The sequence below is a fragment of the Myodes glareolus genome, chromosome 15 (genome assembly GCF_982192425.1).
Source record: "Myodes glareolus chromosome 15, mMyoGla1.1, whole genome shotgun sequence".
Lineage (NCBI taxonomy): Eukaryota > Metazoa > Chordata > Mammalia > Rodentia > Cricetidae > Myodes > Myodes glareolus.
In genome coordinates, this window is record NC_142040.1 from 26,710,628 (window position 1) to 26,737,548 (window position 26,921).

Below are 26,921 nucleotides of genomic sequence, written 5' to 3' on the forward strand. Positions count from 1 at the left end.
CAGAGGGAGAAGTCTCACGCTTGCTGGGTAGGCTCTACCGCTGAGACTCATCCTGAGCCACACAGAGAAATCTAGTCAAGTGTTTCCTGGCGAATTTGTTAGTCAGTAGGGGAAGGAGGGAACTGCAAATACCAAAGAACTTCCCAGGGACCAAGCTAGAACCACGATCTAGGGCAGTGGTTCTCAACCTTCCTAATGCTGCGACCCTTTAAAACGGTTCCTCATGCTGTGCTGACTGACCCCAAATATAAAATTATCTTGTTGCTACTCCATAACTGTAATTATGGATCGCAGTGTAACTATCTGATATGTGGGCTGTCTGATACTCAACGCACAGGGGTCAAGACACACAGGTAGGGAACCTCTGCTCTAGTGTAAACTGAGTTCTAGAACATTAAAACTTTTGTATCTTCTTTATGTCGCTGTTGGATGGAAATATCCCCTAAATCTGAACAAGATGGTACCAGGAACCCTTTCCCATGCCCTGAGCAGGCCTCTTCTTGGGAAGATTTGTGAGGCTCAAATGTGATTGTGGACATGATAGTTCCTGAAAATGTTGAGAATGATCTCAGTGTTGCCATGGCACCGTGACATCAATATCGGGTTGCTTTTAGGAGCTTACTTGATCTCATCTGGACCATGGAAGTAGCCATAAAGGATAAAAAGATACATCTAAAAAGGGAAATGATATAAATATGAAGTAGATTGATCTGAAACAATTTAGCACTGTGTGCCAAGACCCAGAAACTCGTAGACTTTTTTACTCCATAACTCTAGTTCTAAAGAATCTAATTTCAGGAAATAATACTCAAAAGAGATTTATGAATGACATTGTTTATTTTGTATATTTATTCGTACACTAAACAGAGATTTAGATTTAATAGTGCTGTCAAAGGAAGCACCCATGCAAAGTAAAAGAAACTAACCAAAATGTTAGCATAGCTACTCTGGGATTATTGATTATTTTAATTTTCTCCTTCAGTATTAAATTTTTCAATGCTTATGGATTTATATTATTTAAAAGTCATTAAAAGCAAATTATGTGGAATTCTTTACCATAATCAAATGTTGGTGCCAGCATATTTTGGGGGTTAATATGTCATGACCAATAGCTGGTGCATCTCATCTGCATTTCTGGAATTCCCTTTTCCATCACTCGGTGTGGGCTCTATGCTGCAGCTTGTCCCCGCCTCCACCCGACAGCTCTCCAACATTCAGAGAGCTGAGTCCTGTTGATCTTAGGGTGTCTAAGTGTGGCTTTCCCCTCTGTTTCCCACACCTTTCCGTCACACGAGGTTCATATGCTATTAATTAGCTCATAGCCCATTTCTTCAAAGGTAGAACCTTCCACGAGACAGTCATTATAAAATTCAGTTTGCGCAATCCTCCCTGAGAAGGTCTAAAATGGGAGCTTTCTACATTCGTATTGAATTTCACGTTGGTAAATAGCTGTTCACTCTGAAAATGTCAGGAGTTTCAGACATTTAACACATTTTGAAAACTCAGAATTTAGTATTTTATTAGTCACAAATAGCTTCAAGTGAGTACCCTCAACCACTTGAGATGCTCCATAAACATGTCTTCATCCTTTGAATTAGTTGTCTTAGGTCAGTTTCTCCATCTTCAGTCAGCAAAAATCAATATAAAAACTTGAAAGGGGATGTCTGAAATGCACTACTAAATGATGTTAGCAGCATGGTCTTCTTCCCTCCTTCCTTCCTTCCTTCCTTCCTTTCTTTCTTTTTTCCTTCCTTCCTTCCTTCCTTCCTTCCTTCCTTTCTTTCTTTCTTTCTTCTTTTATCTTATCTTTTTTTTTAATCCGGGCTGACCTGGATGTTGAATATTACTGTCACATGTCCTTCAATGATGGGAATACTTCCTGAAATAGATATAGTCAGTTTCATCATCATGCATACATCACGGAGCGCACTTCCATAAGCCTGTGTGGCTATAACATCAACAGACAATATAATCGTATAGAACTAACGAAAGGCCTTTCCTGACCTAAACATCTGTACGTGGTGAGCTACTTCATTTGTCAAATGATGTCAACATATTTTTGTCTGCTAATCTCTGATGAACTTTATGTGATTTGGGGCATGTGTGACTTTTTTTTCTTATGGATTCCTGCTATCCAATTTTCTAGTCCCTACTTCAGTGAAGGGCTTAGGAGATTGTAGTTTTAAGTCAAAGACCCCAGTGGTCTGCCATTCAGTGATCAGAGAGTCCTCTGTGGGCAGAGCTGGTACATTGTTCCATTGTGGGTTTCTAGTGTCCAAGCATCTGGGCAGGGAGCGGGTCTTGGAGAAGGGATTAGAAGGAAAAGCCCTCTGAATCAGAAAGAATGGAAGTGGGAAGTGGCCTCAGGGGGACGGCAGTGACGGCGATGACTCTAAGAATTATGTGCGTACAAGAGCCAGGTATGTGACTCGTAACGGAATGACTGTCCTGTAACCTTTACCAAGCTGCTGAGTGTTTGGCAGAGTTTAGAGGGACAACTTCTCCCCAGACTTAAATAACCTGAATGATTCAGTGATGGGATTTCTGGGGGTGGGTGGGTAAGTCCTTTTGGGGCCAGCAGTGTTATGAGGAAGCAAAGGTTTGCCTGGGTCCTATGGCCAATTCCCTGCAGATCCCCTACTTAACATGTGTACCAAGCCCCCCCCCCCACCCCGTAAAGATCCTTCACATGCCAGACTTGATTGTTCTAGCAACCATGTGAAGGGCATAGGGAACCTCTGGGCTTCCTGTTCTTTGTAGAGAGAGGGAGAAAAAAAAAGACTTTCAACTTAATTGATGTTCTGAGCTCACACGGCGGTGGTTGAGTCCATAGGCAAGGTGAAGTGTGCAACCCGTTCTAGAGAGCCTGTGTGACCTAAGTGAACGTGTACAGTGAACACGTGGTTCAACCACACACACTCTGGGCTCAGGCAGGTAGCTTCCCCTCTGTGCCTTTCTCCTACAGAATGGAATAACGGCTCCTCTTTAGCAGGATTCATGTGAGGCCTCAGTTATGCAATATCTCACTTCCCTTGATTCTAATATTCATTTATTTTGAGGTTGTGCAGTTTTGAATGATGTCTGGAAACTTAGGGAGAATCGGTCGTATAGAGATGGAATCTGGCCCCCAGTGGGTGCTGCATGAAACTCCCAAGATGTACTGGAAACTTTCCTTGGATGGGTGCTTGTGTGGTTTTGTCCTCAGACCTTGTGGCCTGACCCACTGAGAAATAAGACATGCTTGAAAGAGCTCAGTTATTTACCGGAGTAGGAGACACTGTGTACTGAACTTTGTGACTGCTCACAAGAGTTCACAAGTAGATGTACAAAATTTCCACTGAAATAAAAGATTCTAGAAGTATGTATCCAAAGAGAACTTAAGGTCAAGATTAAAAGCAGAAAGACGTCAGCAAGTTACGGCCCTTAGGACAAATCCAGCCCACTACCTGTTTTTGAAAATAAAGTTTTATTAAAACACAGACACGCCCATCTAGTTTCCGGAGCGCTGCTTTCTTTTCAATGGCAATGTTGATTATCTGCAACAGGAGATTGTGTGTCTCATAAAGCCAAAAATATTTACCATCTGTCCTCTTACAGCATCTATTCACCAGCCTGTGGTGAAGACTTCCAGGCTATGCCACATTACACAGATCATTTATACCCGCAGTGCCTCAGATTCCCAATGAATTCAAAAAGGATGGGATGAGGTGGCAGTTCACACCAATAATCCAAGCTCTCAAGAGGCAGGAACAAGTTCAAGCCACCCTTGGCTTCTTACTGAGATGGAGGCCAAACTGAGTAACATGGCAAGATCTTGTCTCAATACATAAAGGGATGGATAATAGCAGAGGTATACTATGTAAACTCAATAGTTCATGAAAGAGACCTGCATGTGATAATCCTCTGCTGACAGTAACTATCACAATTATCAGTAGCGCCACTAATTGTCAGCTAATCTTTTTGGGTAAAATACCCTGGGCAGGTTTTCAAGTACCACCCCCGCCCCCAGCCAGCGTGCATGCATAGATATCATTGCAGCTAAATTCGTCTCCTTCCCCTGCCACCAGTGTGCTTTCTTAAGATCAACCCTTTCAACGCTATCAGCTCGGCACACTGTCCCGTTCCTCCACACGCTGTGGAGACATTTGGATGAGTGTCATTGAATATTCCCCAGTAGTCTGTGCATCCTATCTGAAGAAGGGGAATTGAGGGAGACATTCTGCTAGAATTAAATGTCAAGACTGCCAGCTGCTTCCTTCTCAAAATATGAGCTAAATATTCCAAAAAGTGTGAACCATCAATCAAAGTATCAGAGAATATTTTGAATTTACTTGCTGTTGTTAGAGGGGAAAAAGGAAAAATTTTTAGAAAAAAAATCAACCTCTCGACAAATGGTACTTAAAGCTATTAGGGAGCTGAAAAACCCAGCAGCCTCCCTGCGCCTCCTCTGCACAGTGGGAAACGCTTGCTCCGTGTAGAAAACATGCTCCATCCTGAAGTGCTGTCACAGATGGGGGTGATTTCCAAGAGAGAACTGAAAAGAAAACAAAACCCCACAGCCCAACCTTTCAGAAGTATCGCAGTCATGCAGAGAGAAGGCTTCTGTAGCCCTTCCTCATTGCCAACCTTTGCAGATTAGAAAAAAAAAAAAAACCAACCAACCTGAAGCAGGCTTACTTCCTAGCATGTGCAGGGCCAAACCTTGAAGAAGGGACACCTGGAGGGAAAGCAATGTGTGGGTGAGGAAACATCTCTAGCTGAAGACTCTGGCGGCACACAAAAGCAACACACTTGTGGCATCCTCTACCACCGTCGGGGTAGAGTAAAGCTGGGTCAGGTCACATCCATTTGTGGATCATGCAGTCCAGAGTGACCACTGCCGAAGTGTATACTTCATTAACTCAGACTTGGTACACAGCCATGACCTCCTCTCCTCACTCTCAGTCTCCAGTGTTCTGAGTAGGCGGTGGGAAGACAAGGACTGCGGGCTGGCACGGGGCTTTCCCCTTTGGAATGCTTCTTCTGCCCCCATTGCCCACTGGCACATCTTGTCACACTTGCTTTCCCTTTGCCTGAACTCTGCCATGTACATCCAGTGAGCGCTTCCCTTCAGTAGTTCCCAGCCATGGGTGACAACAAGGGTCACCCACCGAGCTCTTTAAAGACATGAATGCCTAAGCCTCTGCCCAAAGACCCTCAGGCCATCGAGTCTATGGAGAGAAGGAGTAGTGTATTTTTAAAGCTTTTCAAGTGGTTCTAATGCATCAAGACCTACAATGTGCTGGTTCTAACGCATCGAGACCTACTATGTGCTGGTCCTTCTTCTAGAGGAATGGAACAGAGAACATTGGCCAACTGTCTGATCTAAGTGGGGCAAGTCAGATAATAAATGCGTGAATAGTCAATATACTCTTTTCTGGTAGTGCAACACACACACACACACACACACACACACGAGGCTATAAAAGAATGAGGTAAGGGTATCTTGTAATTTTACTTGGACTGTCCGTGGCTCAGAATTTGCTTCTTTGCTTGGTGAGCTCTCTTAGAGTTCAGGACCAGCTACCAGATATGTTTCTAGTCCAGGATGGTTAGCCTCCTTGCCTTCTCTGAGCCTAGGTTTCATAGCTTGATAGACGGTAGCAAGGACACTCTCACAAGGCAGACCTTGCCTCAAGGATGCCTCCACCCTTTCCCTTTCTACCCAGAGGACACTTCTTTCACCCAATAGGGCGAATCTTGAACTAGACTGTTTTTTTTAAAAAGTGATTACCACTTGTTTCTTCCACTAATGCAAACGTCTTTGGCCACCCTCTGAAGAAATGTCCCATTGACAACGTTTATTGAACACAATTTTCTGTCTTGTATAACAGTAATTATCAAAGGGTTATTTATCATGTGTGGGCACATCGCGCGACAATTCACTCAACTCAGCCACCACTAAGATGGGCATAATGAGCCAGCTTTGGTCAGTATGGAAACTGAGCTCACTCAAGACTCAGCTTAGCTTTTCAAACTTTTCAGGTTCCTTCTGAACCTGTGGTCCTTTGGTCTCTTGTCAATTTCCCCAGCTAGGAGGAAGCCCCCAGGGAAGGCATCTGTTTCACACACTTCATCTTGATGCCCTTCTCTCCTACCCGTCAGGAGTCTTGCTTGTGGTGATGAAGGCCACCCAATTCTGATAGTCGCTCTTGAGTCCCTGAAGCCCCAGGAAGGTTTTCTGCATAGGCCCTGGTGTCCTTCACAGGATTCTCTGTGTTGGAACAAAGATGGCAAGATTCCCAGGGGAGCCGCCAGCAGGCAGCACTGAGGTTCCACAGAGGATCCTTGTCATAGAGTACCTCACAGGTGTTTAGAAAGGACTCCCATGGGCATTTGTTCCCTGGAAAGAAAATTTCAAAAAAAAACATTCTTTCTTGCAACCTTTCTTTCTCTAACATTTTTTTTAAAGATGAGATTAAATCACAAAATACTGTCATTGTATCTTCAGGTTAGGAATAATTATTCAATAAGGAAGATTGAGAATGTCAATTAAGTATGGTCTATACTTAAGATGGCAGAGGATTCCACACAGAAAGAAGCTCAGGGAAGGTTCTTGTCTTCAAAGGGAATAAAAAAAAAATTGTTAGTTTAACACAAACAATGTGGCAGGGTATAGAAAATGTGTTTTTTCTAAGGCTTGTGTGTGTTTGTGCATGTGTGTGCACGAGTGTGCACACAAATCTGGGACAGAGAAGAAGAAAACTAAAAAGTTAGAATAACCTGAGGACAAAAGGACATTCTCTAAGATGCCAAGTTTGTGACGATTTCAATCAGTTTACAGAGTGATTCAGCTGACAGGTTAAGCCACCGTGTCTTGTCCCCTCTCCTCTTCTCAGCTCCTTTGTATAGATGACAAAACCTAGTTCTTGACACTGACGGCTCAACAATGCGGCCTTGCTGCAGGCCCACCCAGCAGCCAGGTAACTCAGAATTTTTTAAAATGGTTTTGTGGGTTTTTTGTTTTTTGTTTTACTCTCAGGATGCCATAGTCTTGATCTCACTTCCTCTTCGTGCTAAAAACCCAGATTTAAGGAGTTAGAGGTTTATTGTCAACATCAAGGTTTGCTCTATAAACAACATGCAAATCCAAACATTCTCACTGCAAGAACTAACACACAGTGATAATGTGGGCTGTTGCAAATTTCTCCACATGGCCAATTAATTCATTCTGACTCTGAACTGTCAATCAATGCAAATATTAACTGATCAGATGGAGATACAACTTGCAATTCATATAGGCTCTTAAAGCCACAGGGAGAACTGCTTTACGGCAGTTCAGCAGCACATAACGAGACAACCAGAGTCAAGCCACAGTACCGTGACCAGCACAAGGAAGGGTGTAGGCGTGGATTACAATCCATGAATGTCAGGCTGCTGGGAGCTTAGGCAACAGTTGGGAAAACAGAATTACCCATGAAATAATCCAAGTGAACTATGAGGGAAACTTGTATTTAATATTGGGCTCAGTCACAGGGCACAGGTAACAGGATTTGGAAGAGAGGAGACGTAACTATGCGTAAGCATAGAAAAGGCTTCCGGTCATCTTGAAAGAATGTAGTGAATCAATTAAAAACAAAATTCTGAATGAATGGTCATCCAGCCTATGCAAAGTGAAAGAGGTAGGCTGGTGATTGGCTTGCTCAACTAGACAAAGGTAGTGACCTGCAAACAGACAGCAGCAGAAAGGAATTCAGGGAGCAGGGATCTCCTCCCTTGGGAAGCAGCAAGAGGAGTTTGCACTTGCTCACGTAGAGGTTCTCTTGCTGAATGCTTTTGCTCAACACAGCAGAGGACTCGTTTGCTTAAAGAGCAGGATGGTGAGCATCTCACGAACACGGAGCTCCACGAGGCCTCTTTCCCTCCCTCCTCCAGCTTAGCTGTCAGGAAACCGTGCTCTTCAACCCCTTGCTTCATGATTGCAACATGGCTGTTCTGCCTCCAGCTTCATCTCCTCCACATTCCAGACAGGAGAAAAAACAGAAAAGGGGAACGCCTCTGCCATGAGAGGCACAATAGCATTTGCATGCAGGTCCTCAACATGACTAGCTGCCAGGCAGTGCTGGCTGATTGGGAAGGCTGGTGTTTCTCCCAGATACATCATCACCATAAGCAAAAAGGGGAGAACAGATATTCTGAGTTCAATTAACATCTCCACACAGTACGCCTAGCTACTGCTATATGCTACTACCTAGGTTCCTGAGCAGAATTGTCTTAGAAAATCTAACAACGTATTTATGGGTGGATTGGACATTATAGGAAAGGGGCATACATGGAAAGAAAGGGAATAAATACCCAGGAGGACAGTTGGAAGTTGTTGGGAGGGAGTTGGGCGTGAAGTGGACATTTGAACTAGAGTTCTGGGTACGATGACAGAAATAAAGAGGCAAGGTATCAGTCCTTTCCCAGGGGCAATCACAGGATTTTGTGATAACTGCTCGGCAGTGGGCAAGATGGAAAGTGTTGATAAGCCAACTTACTGGTTCGCTATTTTCTTGCTCTGCACAAAGCTAGCGTGTGGAGATAGATGGAGAAAATTACTAGAAGGAAGAAGTTGGTAAAGAAAACTGTCGCAATCAGAAAGATTGCAACACTAACAAACCCTGGGATGCTACTGTGTTTTAACACAGAAAACATCTGAGGGGCAGGAAAAGGATGAGGAGGCCCAAGGAGGGGATTCTACAGGAATCTTCCCTCTAGGAGGCTGAGCTCTCTTTCCAGGGATATCTGCATATCACACAGCAGGCCAAACCCCTAGAATATGTCTGTGCTTAAGAATCAGGCCTGGAAATGCTTCAGAATCAGCCCACATTCCTTTCTGTGAATAACCCTCCACAAAGAAAGCCCTAGGTCTGCCGGCAGGAATCAGAGCAAAGGGAAGATAGAAAAGGAAGGGATTCCCCAGACTTCTTTGTTATTGTTGTAGTTTTACTTACTTGTTAATTATAAAAGAACAGAATACAAATTGAAGGCTAGACAATTTTGGACTGTGAAAATATGTCTCTTAAAAGTATCAACCATGGACTAGCGAGGGTAGACAGGCTGAGAGGCGCTTCTGGCCTTGGGAGACCCAGGGTTACAAGAAGGCAGCACATCACACACAGTACCCAATGCAGAAGCTCGGTCAGGCCAGTGAGAACAGACTGTGGAAGCTGACAGAAGGAGGAACTAACCCAGCTGAGGGCGGAAGCAAACTTCATGCTTTAACCTTTCAGCAGTTAGCACAAACAGTTGGGAATTTTATGTTAGCCTGAAAGACATTCCAAAGCATCTTGGGGGCTTTAGAGCCCCGGGAGAGGACCTGGCATGGTGAGAGACCCAAGAGTGCCACCGTAGCCTCCCAGAATTCTGTCTGGCGAGGGGAAAGTCCAGGATGAGGAGAGTGATGGGGAACTGGATTAGTGTGCAGCCCTGCCATGACCCAGAATCTTCACGCTGCACTCATCTGTCTGAACACTCAGGGTTGAGCACAGTCCGTCCTTCTCCTCATACAACATGGCTTCCTGAGGGCCCACTTCTCAGGTCTTCCTCTGTTGCCCAGAGCACACAGGCAGCGAGGCTGGGACATTGGCTGGGGAAGAAGGGGTTTTTCCTCTTTGCCCTCCCGTCTGCACAGATCCCCCATCCTCTGTGGGGGGTCCTCAGAGTTTACGATTGAAGAAGGGAACACCTGGAAAGACACAGTCCAGAGTCAGTCAAGGGAACGGAGTTCTGCTTCTGGTTCTGCTGTCTTCAAAAAAATCAAGCTTTCAGGTCAAGATTCCTCCACGGTCGCTCCTACATTTTTCTCCACGTCTGGTCGTCACTGTTCTCCCCCGACACGGAGTTCCCCGAACATGGTTAGCCAATAGGGCCTTGTGTTCCTGGCACCCACCCTTGGACAGGCACAGAGTTGCTTGCTCAATAGATGTCTGTAGAGAGGTTCTTAGCTGTAATGTATACTTATTTCCCTGATAGGTTGAGCCTGAATCACAATACTGTAAACTCAAGAAATAAGCCATGATGAACTCTATTGTGCCAACAAAAGACCCAGGGGTGGAAAAATCAGAGACAAAATCAAAGCGGCTGAGAACATTCTCGAAGGCGATTACACCGCGCTACTAAATGGGATGGATGCTCCCTTACTGTGCCTCAACGTCTGATGCTTAATAACCAACATGGATTTGCATTTTTGTGCATATGGTGTTTGAACAGCTATGCTGTGGTTGGTGTAGGAAAGTGTTGGTTGGAGTAGGGCATAAATAGTTGCACTTAGAAAACTGCCCAGCTGCAAAGCCACCTTCCCATGGGCCCTGATAGGAACAGCTCTTTCTAATGTCAGTGATTCTGTTGCTTAGCTCCCAAGCCTACCCTTCCTAGCCACTCAGTCCTCCTCAGAGACATAAGGTTTTCATATTTACTTCCAGGGAGAGGCCATGTAGACATGTACCTGAGAAGATGTGCATATATGTTTTGTGTGGATGTGTATATTTCCTTTAATGAGCTTGTTGCGCAGAATTATTAGAACAAAGTCAATAGGAAGTGAGTAGATGCTGAAGTAAAAAGTTGGTGGAGGAAGCAAAGATATGCTAATGGCTCATCACCAAAAATCAGCAACAGAGCGGGGGGGGGGGGGTTTCAGTCCACATAAATGGAAGGAAAGAACAGGGGTCTCAGGTCTGTGTGTCCATTACAAGAGACGTTCCCCGGAGCTAACAGGAACTTACACAATGTCATAGAAGATGTCGCTGTTACTCACAGCTGGCAAAGCACCATGGCCTGCCCTCCAGGGACCCTGTGGGGTAACACACTCTCAGACGCTAAACACCACTGTTGCCTTGAGTATTTCCAGAGACCACCTACATTAATTTATATTACTTTAACAAGATAGAATATTCTTATGGGCCAAAAAATAAAACATACTTTCACTAAGAAACTCAAGCCAAGATAAAGCAGAGGCTCTTGGGAGCTTCTGAACAGCTACCATAGTCCCAGATACCCTTTGGTCAATATTTCATCCTCATTAGAGATGTTCTTGGCAGTGAATTTGGATGAGATTAGCTTGGATGGGTTAGCAAGGATAGACTGGAGGAGCACAGATTGAACAGTTAATCCTTCCTTCAGAGAACACCCAAATTTGCTTGGGATCAAGGAGAAAAGAGAGCTGGAATGTGGCATTACTGAGTGAATTCCTAAGCAATTGCTGGTTCCACACATTTATAGACCACCCAGTTTCTGACTTTCTAAGTAAATTATGTTACACACACACACACACACACACACACACACACACACACACACGGAAGAGAGATTAAGGACTGCCAGTGATAGAATTCAAAGAAAAGCGGGATTGTGACAAGAAAGGGTTTCCTCTACATTCCCATGAAATTTCCAGCATGGCAGTTTCTCTCCCCCGCTCCCCTCCGCCGCCCCCGAATGTTGCAGAAACCCATATATACCAAACGCAATGTGTTATGACACTAGGGCAGATGGCTGCTCAGATAAGCTGCCTGGGAGAGAAGGGCCTGGTGAGGACTGTGGGACTCAGCGTGTGGCCTCTGGGTGTGGAGATGTATAAGTGAGCTCCACTCTTAGGACAGAACTCAGTTGATCAGAGTCAAAGAATAACGAAGAAGGGTGATTAGCGGCCTGACTATTGTTATCAGTCCATTGATTTACAAGGGGCACAAGTATGTTTCTAATGACCAAAGTGAGCTCGTCAGCTCATGGGAGACCACTTTACACAGCTCATGGGAGACCGCTTTACATCTGAAACACCATTGAAGCCATTAGAGAAGAGTGCTTACTGAGCACGCAATCAGATTAGAGGACAATCTAATTCAAGCCAAGTACAACTTCTCTGCCTTACAATATTTTTGTTGAATTGGACACACACACACACACACACACACACACACCACACAAGTATACACATTGCTTGTATAAATCATATTTAAAGTTCTCCTTTTGGACAGAGTAGGAATCATTGAATTCTTACGACCCAGCCCGTGCTCATTTCTACAAACCATATGCAAATTATTGGGCACATTTCATAACTAAGAATTTGTTAGAGGGGTCTTTGTCATCATGATTACTGTTTGGACATCTGACAAATATCCCTAGTTATTCATTTCATAATAATACACAAAATAGCATTTATTTTACATTTTAAAACTTATTTGAAATTTATATTCAGCATAATTTTTTTATTATTGAAATTATAAGTACATTGTTTCCTTCTTTATATTTCCACCTTATACAGCTCCCTTGCTCCCTCTCAAATTTATGCGCTCTTTTTCTTTAATTAGTTGTTGTATTAATTAATTCTTTAATTGTTACATATATATATATTCCTAAATACATGAGAATAATTTCTTACATGAGCTATACAAACTTTGACAAATAACAGACTTTTGTAACTCCACAATCAAACTGTAAAGCATTGCATTGTCTGTTTTTCGCAGAGAAATACTGCCTTGGATGACATTTTCAAAATAAGTTTCTTCTGCACAGAACCCACAACAGTTGAATGCCACTCAAAGGGTCGCATTTTCCGGCCTTTCTGTAACACACTGCCATACCTGCAGATGGACGCAATGACGCTTCCTGACACGCATGCGCATGTTTGCTTAGCTGCACGTGAATCTGTTCAGCACCTTTTATCTATGAACAAAGAGCAAAACAAAAAGTTGACAGCTGTTCTAAGGACAATTTTTTTCCCCAGAGAGTTGGAGACAAATTCCATCCAAATGAGAAGCATTAACTCTGAGGAGGGTAAGGCGAAAGAGAACTGCTAAGCCGTATCTTCAATTCATTTCCTTCCTCTAAACAAACCACACACACACAGATAACCCCAAACTCTCTTATGGCCAAGCACCCAAGCCTCTGTAGTCACTGGAGTCACCCTGCTGTCCAGAAAGCACTACATAAAACCCACATCCATTTTGGCCTGTGCAAGTTAGTGTCTGAATTCACTACGAGAATTTATGATGGCATTCTTTGAAATGGGGCCTGGCATAATGGCTTCAAGGGTAAAGACACCTGTTGCTCGGCCTAGAATCTAAACTGGACCCCTAAAACCCTCGTGGTACAAGCAGAGAATTGAATCCACAGATGGCAACTCTTCCCTCCATGTGTGCAAGGTGACATACATCCACACACGCACATGTGTGCTTGTACAACACACGCATACAATAACTAATGTAAAACAATTTTATGGCTTTCTTAGATATTTATAATATATATATATCCATGATCCATGTGGATTCTAGAGATTTTAAACAACACAAAACTCCAGTTGGCTTTGCATTGTCTCTTGGTTGTACTAAAAAATTGTTTTAGTTTGATTTTGTTTTTCTTCCAGACAAGAGCTCTCTACAAAGCCCTGGCTGTCCTCATTCTATAGACCAGGCTGGCCTCAAATTCAGAGATCTGCCTGCCTCTACTTCCCAAGTGCTGGGATTAAAGGAGTGTGCCACAGCACCTGACTAAATTTTTATTTTATTTTATGTGTTTGGAGTGTTTTACCTGCGTATACATCTGTGCACCATGAACATGCCTGGACTGGTGCCCACAGAGGCCAGGAAAGGGAAGCACATGTGCCTGGTGCCTGTGATTCCTTGGAACTGGAGTTACGGACAGTCGTGAGCCTCTGTGTGGGTGCTGGGAATTGAACCCAGGCTGTCTGGGAGAGCAGCCAGTTCTCTCAATCACAGAATCGTTTTGCCAGCCCCATACTAAAGAATTCTGGTGCGCATTCAATGAACTGTTTCATATGTGACCAGACCTGACAACCCAATAACATATTTTGGTGACCTTCAGCAGACAAACCATTTCCTTTAGACGAGTAGAAGACATGAGCTTTGTAAGACAAATGGGAGCTAGAAAGGCATCCGGAAGGGTGCTGGGGTCTGCTTAGGAGGCATCTGGACCCCTCTTTTTGGCCTTGCTACAGACATAGAGGATGACAAGGCAGAAGAATCTTTGTTCTGAGGACAGACCGCTCCACCAGTAGGATGTCCATGAGGACCCCTCACTTCCAGCCCGTCCTGGGACATGAGACTGAACCGCTGCCTCCGATTACCTGCACCGAGAAACTCAGCCAACTCCCGTTTCATTAGAAACTGCATCTTAAGTCTCAAAGTCTCCATCTAGATTCAGAAAGAATGGGAAATCCCTTCGAGCTTCTTTCCAGAGGGATCTGTATGAACCAGGAGAGGACAGGCAGGATGTACTGTCCCACCCTGTCTTCTGTTGTTCTACGCGCACGCCCTCCTTCTTCCCCTGGGCACTGCTTCTCATTCTCACACTTTTCCTGCTCCCCATCTCCTCCCTGCTTCACCCCTGTTGAGAGCGGAGCTCAAAGATAAACTACAGAGGCAAACCACAGGGCTTGTTAACATGCAGCCTCTTGCCACAGAACGTTGGCAAGCTTCGCGGAATGAAGAGTGCAGTTCCTCCCTTTCATGCGAGCGTGAACACTCTTTGGTCTGTTTCAGGATGCACAGAAGTCGGTGTGGAAGAGTGGGGCTATGGCTGTCCCTGGCATGCTGACTCACTGTGACTCCTGTAATACCACTTTCTAGAATGACCTTCAGTTCAGATGAGAACCACAAAATACCAGTAATTTTATTTGGGGGAATATTTATATTTTGGTAGGGTAGGTGAATTCCTAATGAAAGGGCATTATTAGAAGCATTTCCCTTCAAATTCCACATGGTTTCATTTTAGCCTTTGCACTTCTATTGGATCCACATGATGGAAAAATTTATTATTATTATTATTACTATTATTAAATTCGCCCATTCCCTATTTCCTTCTAACTGATTCCCATGAATACAGTCTCTCAAAGAAGACACTGTAAGTTCCAAACTGCTTTAGACAAGTCAACCCCATCCCTCCCTCCCTGGTTCAGTGCCCACTGAGTCTGGTGACTGAGAGCACAGCATTGAGAGCCAACTGTTCTCTGCTCAACGAACTGAGCGATTGGCATTCTACAGTCGTCTCTCCCATCGATACGAAGAGCAGACTAACTTCCTAAGGGCAAAGAAGTGCAGAGAGGGCACACAGACTGCTCTCCATGCAGGAGCCTATGGCTGATAACCTCTGGGCTTTTCAGGAATCTGTTCCCTGGCTAGGCTGTAGAACTTTGGGGCACTTGGAAAATAGCATCAGTGTAGCTAATGCTGCATCTAAGGGTTAGCCAGGGACCAACCGCTCACCAAGGGACTGTGTGCAGTACGTCCTTCAGTAACTGCAGCGTGCCCTCTGGGGGGTAAGAGAGCAGGTAGTATAGGAGGGCTGGGTCAGCCCTAGAACTCATGAGGATGCCACCAATCATGTTCATCATGTATCAAGACACCATAACCTGAATCACATAAGATAACTGCACACATTTAGGCTTCATGTAGGGGCTTTACATACAAGAACTAACTAATAACTTCTCTTAAAGCATCTTACTGAGCAGCTCTTCTGAGCCAGGCACACGGTGGAGTCTAGAGACATAGCATCAGACAAAACAGATCGGGTCCCTGCTCCCTCCTGCCTAGAACAGTGATCCTCAGCCTTCCTGACACTGTGACCCTTTAATACAGTTCCTCATGCTGTAGTGACACAAATTATTTCTATTGCAACTTCATAGCTATAATTTTACTATTGTTAGGAATGTGATGTAAACACCTGCATTTTCCAATGGTCTTAGGTAAGCCCCACGAAAGGGTCGTTCGACCTCAAAGGAATTGCGACCCACAGGTTGAGAACCACTAGGCTACAAGGCCCAGTAAGCTGGTCTGAAGCTGGTCTGTCAGTGTTGATCCAGCACTGTCCTAGCAACTGTACCTTTGGACCTCCCAGACAAGCGACCTCCAAGGTTGGATAGGGACAATCCTTCAATCTCTAACACAAGCTAAGGTAGCTCCCAGTCCTTCAGTTCAACTCTGCTTGCCTAAGCAGTCTGGTATTAATGTACGCGGGAGGGCATCTTCAGCACAGAAAAACGAGACATGGGGAACTATTCCTAAGCTCTAAAGCTGTCACTAGATGCAATTAGCAAGCTCTTTGACCCTTTGAGTGTGGACATATTCACCTCTGTGACGAGACCAACACAGGCCGAAAGAGTAAAGCCTTGGTTTTGAACTTGTAGAGTAGAGGCTAAGATTCCAGTTGGGGATGACTGAGTGTCTGTTTGGAAAACAGAAGTTTCAGCCAATATCAATCCACTGATCATGGACCCTGCCCTTCTCTTTCTGTCTGCTCTCTTGCCTCTCAAGAGCACACTGTTTAATAGACTTTCTCACACTCTATTTTAAGCCTGTAACCATATGGGGATATCCAAGCTCCCATTTGACAGATGGGAACAGCAGACCTCAAAGCTAACTTGCTCAATCTTCCACAGCCGCTGATGAACCCAGCATTCAAGCCCAGACCCCCCTCAGGCTCCAAACCGATGCTCCTTTCGTGATCCCACAAGTGTTCGCTTGAAAATTTCAGTTCTTTCTTTCTGTGTGTTGTTTCAACACACACGGAACAGGTGGGTAACTGCCTCATGGCCTGCTGGTTTTCTCCAGCGTTCTGGACGCAACCTGCGATGGCCACCAAGTAGAGGATTTCTGCTGTTCCCAGACACAGGTCTCAGAGTCAGTTGCCTGCTCTCAAGTCTCCCTTGCCTCCTGAACAGGAATCCTGCTGCTGCCTGGATGCCTGAGTATCTATTTTTAGAAATAGAGGCGGGAATGTGGGTGGAACACATTTGAGGTGTTGTAGGGTCTATTAATATTTTTTTTTCCTGAGGACACCCAGAATTGTAACTTGACTAAGTTCAAGATGAATGATCTCTGGAGGTGAGCTTGCCCTTCAGCACCGCCCCTTCCCAGCATTGCTTCTTTCCTGAGCTCTGCTGTTGTTCTCCTACTCCCTAGGGCTTCTTCCAGCACCTGGCACTCAAAGCCAGGGGCATTAGTAGCTCAGCAGAAGCCTCCAGTTGATTGCTCTCCAAGAAGGCCAAGGGGGAAGCAGGGCTAATTCTCCTTGGCCTCTGTAGGGATTGGCAGGTTTCCCTGAGATTCTTCGGCAGAAGGGGCCTGCTGTTTTAAAGACTCAGACAAACATCCATGGGTGGATCCCCTGCCTTTTAAGACTTCCTGGGGTCACTGACTTTATTCTAGGGCACATAAAATACTCTTTCAGGAATGAGAGACTAGAAAGGCAAAGCTGGAGGCCATTCATTTTAAAGTGTTAAAGCAAGTATGATATCAGGATAAATATACATAAAATTTCTACCTTTGGCAACGTAATAGTGGCATTTTTGTTCATAATAGTGGCATCTTTGCTCAAAGTATTTCTTTGACTTACCAGGTTAATGGAGGCAACATAAAACTGCAAGTGTGTGCTTTTGAGGTTAGGTTTATGTTAAGAGTGTCACCATTGATGTATAAAAAGGAGTTGACTAATTCGTAATGTCAAACTAAATATTAAACAAGACAATAACAGTGGGAATAAACTAAAACATCTTCAGTTTCAAAATCAGTGATGACCTTCCTGTCCCGGTAGATTCCCCATAGAAGAGGGAGCATGTGATAGAAACAGAGGGGGCATGTATCCCCAGCCACAACTTTTCAAATACTTTCTCAATAACTTAAAAAAGCACACTAAAAAAGCCATTATGTTCTAACTTGCCCATTAGCTACAGATTCTCAAATCAAGCTCCCTAGTATAAACTAGGAATAACTGCTTATTTTAACCACATTAGAGTAAACCAGAAAACCACTTTGCTTTGGGGTAGGTTCTTCAGATAGTGACAGGCACTTACCTCCTTCAAGACTCCTGTTCGGTCTCACTGGCCTTTTCGCCAAAGAGAATCTCTCCCTAAAGGGATTCTGAAAGCAGCTCTGACTAACGCGGAACTCCAGAGAATCACTATTGCGTTTTCTGATGCTATAGTCTTTCCTGAAGGCTAATCTAGAAAACTCTTGGTCACACTCTTATAGCTCTGTGAACCTAGAGATAGAGCCTACTGACCATCTGGCAAACATGGGAAGACACCAAGGAGTCCGTACTGTCCCCACTTCCGGCCTGTGTTATTGACAGCAGCACGGCCCAACTTTTGTTTTAATGTCCACCTACATGTTCTTGGAGCCACAGAGCCAGGCATCTCCCCTCCTCTAACCCTATCACTTCCTACAGTTGCCTGGGGGTGCTTAGAGATCTTGCACTTTGTAAATAAGAATTTTGCAAGGAAGTAGCACTTGCATTTGCTGGATACACAAGCTTTCTTTCTTAATTACTGAGGCCCAAGCCCAAAGAAAGAACAACAAAACAGGGCCATCCTCCTACTTCCTAAATGTAGTAGGCAGCACCATCACCATCACCAGTGTTGTTAATATTTCAGTTCTCAGACCACTTCACTGAAGAGCTTTAAACCGTGTTTAAATATTTATATAATAAGGAGAATTTTTTCCCCTCAACTGATTGGTTGTATAGGGACTTGATAATCAAATATTAAAAATCATTTTTATTTCAATTGCACTATACCTCTCAAATGTCTCAAGAACATCCCACACATAATTTGAGAATGTCTGTATAGTTGTAAAAAACTCAATGTCTTACCAAAGGTTCTAGGAAGTGAGATGTTTCCAGCCATCTCATTCTCCACCCTGAGCCACAGCCTCTGGCCACTTTAGGTCCCGATTCCAGCCCCTTATCCAGTGGCTCTAGCTCAGCCTTTCCATGTTGTAGGCCCCCTTACGAGCCTCTAATAAGCAGGGAGGACCACCAAAACTCAGAGGGTTTGTGCAACAAGAACCCTCACTGAAAAGGCAGAAGCAGCCACTGGTTTATTCTACCACTGTCTTTACGGAAAAGGAAGGGACATGGCAAGGAGGTCCATGAAAAGAAATGTGTCCTTGGTCCAGACTTTGGTCTACTCGTTCTTTTAGCAATGCCCGAGAGGGCCACCATGGTGTGGTATCTGGCTTAGTGGGAGACACAGCAGGCTCCATAGGCTGCCTTGACTTAACTTGCATGAAGGGAAAAACAAATGGGTGGGTTTAGAAATTCGTAGCATTGGAATCCCCCAACTTGAAATTGCTTCTGATTGAAGATTTAGAATGTATGGGCTGTCAGAATGACTTCAGAACATGGAAATGCCCATCCTTTTCCTCTCCATGTCGGTCTCCTTTACTCAGCAGCTTCCCTTGCTCAGGGTGGATGCTCATCCACAGGATGTCTGAGCTCAGCATGGCGGGCAGTCTAGCCCCTTTCAGTCTTTGGATAGCCTAGTCTTGCGCAGCACAGACTCAACCAAGCACAAACAGTGGAAATCGGTTTTCATATGCAAGAAACAGAGGGATAAGGCACATTAACGACATCTTGGATAGATACAACCACAACTCAGATTGACAGCTGCAACAGAATGCGTTCAGTTCTGACTCCAACTCCGACTCCTCCTCCTCCTCGTCCTCCTCGTCTGAGTAGCTGTGTGGCTTGAACACATCATTCTATCTCTAGGGGCCTTGGGACCTTCACCATAAATAGAGGGAGAACGGGGCAACACAAGGGACAGATGAGTGTTCAGGTTTCTTCCAGAACAGATCCACTCCTAGCCTCTACGGTACCGAAGGTCTATGGTTCTGTAGTTTACAATAGGCCCTCGGATCTCACTCTCCTTGGCCAGTACTTTCCACATTAGTAGCCGAGTTTAGACAAACTCAGAGGGTCAAAATAAACAAGTATTACTCTTTCTTTATAAGTTAGTATTGATCCGTAACCCAAACCCTAATTCCGACAAGAAGGTTGAAAACAAAGTAAAGCAAAACCACACAACAGTTTCCTTTTCTTTAAAGGGACCCTGCCAAGGATGCAGAAGGCAGTAAAGATGGTCAAAGATGAGGATGGACCCTTCACAGCAGCTGCGAAGAACGTCCCCTCCTTTCCGCATTGCCTTCAGTCGGAGGCTCCCCGAGGGAAGGTTCCCCAAAGACACCTCTTCCCTGAAGCTCTCCGAAGCCCCTTTTCCCAGTTTCGGTATGAACCTCCTCCAGGAGACCTTAACGGATTCCCCGAGGTCTTCGAGGGAGGAGGGTCCCGGAAACGGAAGAGCATGCCCACAAAGATGCCTTACAACCATCCTGCGGAAGAAGCCGCCATTGCTGAGGAGAGCAAGAGCCTGGGCCCTCCGAACCTGCCTCTGCTTTTCCCGCAGCCACAGCGCCCGAAGTGCGACTCTCAGATGATCGACCTGTGCAATGTGGGCTTGCAGTTCTACCGCACCCTGGAGCACTTGGGGGGCAAACCCGTCAAGCAGGAGCCGGTGAAGCCCAGTGCCGTGTGGCCCCAGCCGACACCTCCTGCCTTCCTGCCTCCGCCTTTCCCCTACTACCCCAAAGTCCACCCGGGACTCATGTTCCCCTTCTTCATGCCCTCGTCCTCACCCTTCCCTTTCAGCAGGCACGCCTTCCTGCCCAAGCAGCCCCCCGAGCCTGTGTTACCCCGGAAAGTTGAGCCCCTGGAAAGCGAGGAGACCAAGCAGAAGGTGGAAAGGGTGGATGTGAACGTCCAGATCGATGACAGCTACTATGTGGACGTGGGTGGGGCTCAGAAACGTTGGCAGTGCCCCACCTGTGACAAGTCCTACACCTCCAAGTACAACCTGGTGACCCACATCCTGGGCCACAGTGGGATCAAGCCGCACGCCTGCACCCGCTGTGGGAAGCTCTTCAAGCAGCTCAGCCATCTGCACACCCACATGCTGACACACCAGGGCACGCGGCCCCACAAATGCCAGGTGTGCCACAAGGCCTTCACCCAGACCAGCCACCTGAAGCGACACATGATGCAGCACAGCGAGGTGAAACCGCACAACTGTCGCGTGTGCAGCCGGGGCTTTGCCTACCCCAGCGAGCTCAAGGCCCACGAGGCCAAACATGCCAGCGGGCGTGAGAACATTTGCGTGGAGTGCGGCCTCGACTTTCCTACCCTGGCTCAGCTGAAGAGGCATCTCACCACGCATCGCGGCCCCATTCAGTACAACTGCTCCGAGTGCGACAAGACCTTCCAGTACCCGAGCCAGTTGCAGAACCACATGATGAAGCACAAAGACATCCGTCCCTACATCTGCTCCGAGTGCGGCATGGAGTTCGTGCAGCCCCATCACCTCAAGCAGCACTCGCTCACCCACAAGGTATGGGGGAGGGGCGCCAGTGGGGATGGGGGTTAGGCTGCTAGGGCCACCAGTCAGGAAAGGAACAGAGATAGGGAGCTGTGGGGGGGGGGGGGGGGGGAGACACTCGCTGCTCCTACCTAAAATGCGGAGAACCTGTGTGACCCTGCCTAAGATACTCGCCTTGCTTGGGTCCTGGGAGCCATCCTGGCTTTGCGCAGCCAATGGTGAGCAACTCGACAGTAGGCAATCAATTAAGGCCTTTCCCAGAATAGCCTTAGAATTGAAGGTGGAACTGGAAATTACCAATGCAGACATTGGGAGAGGACAGTGAGGAAGGATGAAGGAAGCAGCTGGCTGCCGTGATAGCTCTGCTTAGCCCCCAACAAGCCGAACAAGCCCTGGAATTTTGTTTCCAGGGTTAGGGATCACCACCAGTCCGGGTTATGCCAATGAAAGCCACCTTCTGGAGAATTCCCTGAGAGTTCTTTCCATCTGAAGCAGGGGCTACTTCTGGCTTGTTGGCTGGCTCCTGCTTCCTTCAGGTGGCTATAAACTGGAGCAGTTTGTCCGAGTCACTCAGGACTAAATCTTCCCTGTTGCTTGGGCTTTCTAGTTTGTGGTGTTATTGTAGGAAGCAGATGAAAGCTGTTTGGTTTTAATTTCTCTAGGCTCAGATCTTCACAGAGAAATACAGACCCAAGGCTCTAGTTTCTGCCTCCTTTGCAATCATTGCTTTGAAGGTCATCAAGCCAAAATAGGCAAAATCCCAGTGGCATCTTGAAATCTTACTCCAGCTGGGCTGACTTGGGTCTGTTTTGAGATGCCAAAAGGTGACTTTTGCTCCCCATGACCTCTAGTCTCCCCTTTGACCTCAGTGGTTTTCTTGGCAAGGAAAGCTTCTAGGAAGCCAGGGTCTCTAAGCCATCCTTTATTTCCAAAAGGTCATGAGCGGACTACTCAGCTCAGGTGATAATGCTGCCACTTTGGTCTCCTGGGCTCCATTTGTTAGGTTAGGAGTGTTTCCCGGCTCTGCGGCAGAGATATACGTCCTGCTGAACAAAGGACACCTATAGACACCATCTGAGATATACGTCCTACTGGACAAAGGACACCTATAGACACCATCTGAGGGAAGCTGCCTGCCAAGTGCAGGAACTGTCGGCAGAGGATCTGGACTCAGATTTGGCCACAAAAGCACCATGGGTGCCTGTGTACGTGAATGAGGAATCAAAGGTTATTGATTTTCCACCACATGAACTCTGCAAGGCAACAGAAAATGAGGCTCAAGTGGGAGAAACAACCTATTGTCTGACATGTATTTCCTATGAATCAGTAAACACAATGTGTTTTCAGTAGCACATACGCAGTGAGCGGTAAAGTTCACTGAATGCTTGCGTAGTGCTTCCCAACTTATTTATGCAGATTCTCAGGGACACTGGGGTCTGCTTCCGACTGAAAAGTGAACACACTGGGATGTGATGAGGTCTTTCAAAAACCCCAGCACCAGCACCCAAGTGTTTATTTATTCATTTGCTTTTTTATTTTGTGTTTATTTGCAAATGCCCATGGAAAGGCCAGAGGTCAATGTCAGGCACCACTGTGGCTCTCCACTTTATCTTTTTGAAGTGGGTCCTCTCACCGAACTGGAGTTCATCAACTGACTAGGGTCTGACCAGAGAGCCTCCCGGCTTCCCCCTTTCTCTGCCTCCTAGTGCTCCTAGTGCTAGGATTACAGGCGTGCCTTGCTAGGCTTGGCTTTTCTGTGAGCACTGTGAATGCTTGGATATTGTGGACCATTCTACCTGGCTTATGCATAGCTGAGGCTCCAACCCGGGGCTTCATGCATACAAGGCAAGTGCTTTCCCAATGGAGTTATGGGCCCATCCCCCACCACTTCATCTTGAGAAGACAAATCTTCACCATGAAAGACCATGGAACTTACTTCAAGGTTTCATAGTAACTAAATGGTTGGACAGAAACATGAACCCACTCTTTAGTGCTCCGGGCTCACCAAAACTAAAAAGTGCTAATCTCTTACCCCACACTCCAGCTTAAATAAGTGAGACTATGACTAGTGTCAGCGCTAACTTAGAATATCTCCTTTCTTACGCCACTTATACCAGACAGTATGGATTTTTAAGATGTTAACTTGGAACAACAGCCGCCCAGATGGCTGAGAGGCAAGAGCTCCGACCGCCCTGCCCGAGGTCTCGAGTTCAAGATCCATGTGCATGTGTGACGTTGCTTACTGACGTCATGCATGCATAAATAGGGAAAAAAGACGTTAATTTGGTAACTTGGTTCTAATCCTCATTTTAGTGCCAAGGTTCTTTGATTCTTCTTTTTTAAAAGTCTCTTGCCTGGAACAACAGCACACACCTGTAGTCCCAACTACCCAGGAGCCTGGAATGGGAACCCAGCAATTCACACTAGCCTCAGCAACGTAGTGAGGCCCTGTATCAAAAAGTCACTATGGAGCCTGGAGAGACGGCTCAGTTAAGAGCATTGGTTCCTTTTGCAGAAGACCTGAGCATACTTCCCAATACCCACGTGGTGGTTTATAAGCACCTGTAACTCCAGTTCCAGGGGGCATCTGATTCCCTATTCTGACCTCCTTGGGTACTAGGCATGCAGGCGGAATACATACATACATACATACATACATACATACATACATGCAAGCATTCACACACAGAAAATAAATCTAACATTGTTTTTAAGGCATTGTGGATGGCCACCTTTGGCCCTGGACTTTCCTGGGAAGTGAAGGTTGCCGAGAAAGCCAACATTCTATCTGGGAGTCCCTGGGAAGGATCTGAGTGGATGGTATCAGCACATAAGCCTTGAAACGCTGTTCTATAGATAGTGGGGAAACCAGACGACCCTGCTGTTCTATTTTCCAATTTAGAAGGTTGTCTCATGCCAAAAATGCTCCACCAGAAGCAGCTGGACTACATACAGGAGGCTCCAGAGCTACGGTCCCCACGGGTCAGCATGGCCTATGGAAACCCAGGGGACATACTGGAGAGGGCGATTATCTCGTTGTAATTGATTGAAGCAAGGATGAATGGCTCTTTGGGGATTTTTCGAGTCCATTACTGAGAACTGGTGAGAGACACTGGCTTCCTTCTGGGAAATGATAATATCAGTTTAGATTTTTTTTTCATCATCATGAAAGCCAGATTATAGACTCATTTCACATATCATTCTGCAGTGCTCTTACCAAAATCGCATTAATCCTCCAATCTGATGCTGTAGAATTGGCCCCATCAACAGTGAAAACAACAGTAGTTTTCTTTTCTTCTAGTGTTGAGCTAATTTATGATGTTCAGGAAAAAAAGGTAGATTATATCATCAACACTCTCTCAGGAAATCACAACTTAACATGGCTAAAGTTGTGTCATTTCGAACTGCACTTCTGTCTCCAAGCTTCCTGTGGATTTATGTGTCGAAGAGGAACAGCCTATAACACTCATGAAAGCCTGGCACGTGTTCAGCACTCACTGTTCTGAATCTCGCCTCCCCGCAGGGCGTGAAAGAGCACAAATGTGGGATCTGTGGGCGCGAGTTCACCCTGCTGGCCAACATGAAGAGACACGTGCTGATCCACACCAACATCCGCGCCTACCAGTGCCACCTCTGCTACAAGAGCTTCGTGCAGAAGCAGACGCTCAAGGCGCACATGATCGTCCACTCCGACGTGAAGCCTTTCAAATGCAAGGTGGGAAGAAGGGAGGGCTCGGGGGCGGGGCTATGCAAATATAGGACAGGCAAGCCCCTGGGGAGCCTTCGGTGGTGTGACTGAGGCTCAGAGCCGGTCTGTGGCCGCGTCCAAGTTACATCCATCATGTTGCTGCTGCTTCTGCCACATGTGATCACAGCAGCTGTTACCCGGTCCCTGTTTATGTCACTGTGCATTAGTGCTTGGGTTGGGGATGGAGTAGACAGTCATGAAAAGTCTGAGTGTAGAAAGCTCATTAGAGAATGACTTGGAAGAGGAGGAAGGTGATGGGGGCACTACTGGTCGATAGTGGAAAACTCAGGCAGGCCTTGTTTCCATTATAAGCCAATGAGTAGGCACACAAAGGGATCTGAAAAATCTAACACCCTCCCCCCTTCCTTGTCCTGTCCCTTTCTTGCCTCCCTTCCTCCTGTCTTCACACTTATAACATGAAAGCAGATATCCCAAGAACCCTGGGTATCTGACTTCCTTCTCTCTGGATATACTCAGTGGTTACATTACTAGTTCTGAAGATAGCTGTAGCTACAGCTAAGACAGGGGAACCAACCTATGGGCACATCAAAGGATGAGGTGAAGAGAAGGGGTACAACACCCTGATCTGTGTCAACCATGAATGGAGGCTGAAATGGGGACACAGTGTGAAGTGCAATAAGCGAGGCACAGAGAGAAAAACATTGCGTGTCCTTGCTCTATGTAAGAGCTACATTGGTATCATAGAAACAGAGCTGAGACAGGGGTTCCTGGAGGCCAGGAAGGGAAGGTTGGAAAGGAGGCAGATGTTAGTAGGGGTGCAGAAATACAGTTAGGTGGGAAGAATGTGGTCTGGTGTTCCACAGTATAGCAAGGTGATTAGCTATCAAGACTTTATTGAGTATTCCTCCAAAAGAAAAGTTTTGAGCAACCCCAATATCAAGACAATATCTTGATCTGCTCACCACATGTTCAGCATATGAATCTCAATATCATACTATACCCAACATATATGTGTAATTACTATGTGTCAATTCCAATTATTCTGAGAAAGTAGTAAAGGACCCAAGGCTAGTTCTTCAAAGGACCCGAGAGACACTTGTGTGAACTGAGGAATAACTGTGAGTTCAGCCTCTACAGTATTTTTCCTTTATTCCTAAGTACCACGTGACCCAGGATCGACGTTCCTTTGTAGAACAGCTGTATTAAACCACTTTCGTTCCTTCTTATTATATCAGCCGAGAGGATGCATGAGATCTTACCAGACTGTGACTTCCCAGGGCTGTTTTAAGAGGATTTCTCAGGCCTGGGTAGTTGGGGGTGGGGTGGGCACCATCCCACTCGGGAAGAGAGAGCAGCAGGAAAGAAAGAACCTTGCCCTCAGACAGTTGAATGTGTCTGTGTGGACATCTAAGCTTTCCTTTTCTGTTACCGTGTGTTGTCTGGAGTGTGGGTGACTCATTTTGCAAATTCGTATCCCTGCAATTGGATTCCCTCCTTCCAGGAGGGGTAGCTGCTTTCATCCCTCGGTAGCGTGGCCCCCACTTGAAGGAACCCCCTGTGAAGTTGGCTTCTTTCCTGTGTTGGCAGCTTCTCGGCAGGGTGAGGGGTCAGGAACCAGAGCTTCCCTAGGCCTTGTGGACATTGTCTAGAGAGGGGCCTTCTCCCCCCACTCCCTTTCCTGCCACCCGCTTCTGTTTCCCCTTCTTTTCTCCCAGCTTTCTGTTGTTTGAAAGTCACATTATGTCCATCTTGAGCGTGTGAGCTAACAGAGGAGAAAGTAGAGTGTTGGACCGGGGCGGGGGGGCATCGCTTTCAGGGCCCAGTGAGGAATGGAAGGAAAGGCTTCTTTGTAGGGGACAAGTAGTTTCAAGGGTAAGTAAAGCATTAACTCACACTGAGGACCCTCCCGACAAAGAAGCCCATGAGTGCCTCTTAGTCATGGAACTCCACAGGGACCTCTTCCTTCTCACCTCTGACACTCCTCCACTTTCCTTCTCACTCCGTCAACCTTCTCAGTGCTTCCGCATTGAC

At 45.9% G+C, this 26,921-nt stretch overlaps 1 protein-coding gene across 2 annotated transcripts in view; it reads left to right on the forward strand.

Moving 5' to 3' along the window:
* Window positions 1–26,921, forward strand: part of Znf366 (zinc finger protein 366) — a 63,923-nt gene that overhangs the window by 22,513 nt on the left and 14,489 nt on the right. Inside the window, exons 2-4 of one of the 2 annotated variants that reach the window (XM_087896822.1) lie at window positions 16,412–16,546; window positions 19,857–21,193; window positions 24,705–24,896. In XM_087896822.1, coding sequence (XP_087752948.1) covers window positions 19,871–21,193; window positions 24,705–24,896 — 1,515 coding nt within the window. In that variant the 5' untranslated portion in view covers window positions 16,412–16,546; window positions 19,857–19,870. The remainder of the gene's footprint in view (window positions 1–16,411; window positions 16,547–19,856; window positions 21,194–24,704; window positions 24,897–26,921) is intronic. The other variant, XM_048441548.3, reaches the window with a different exon arrangement.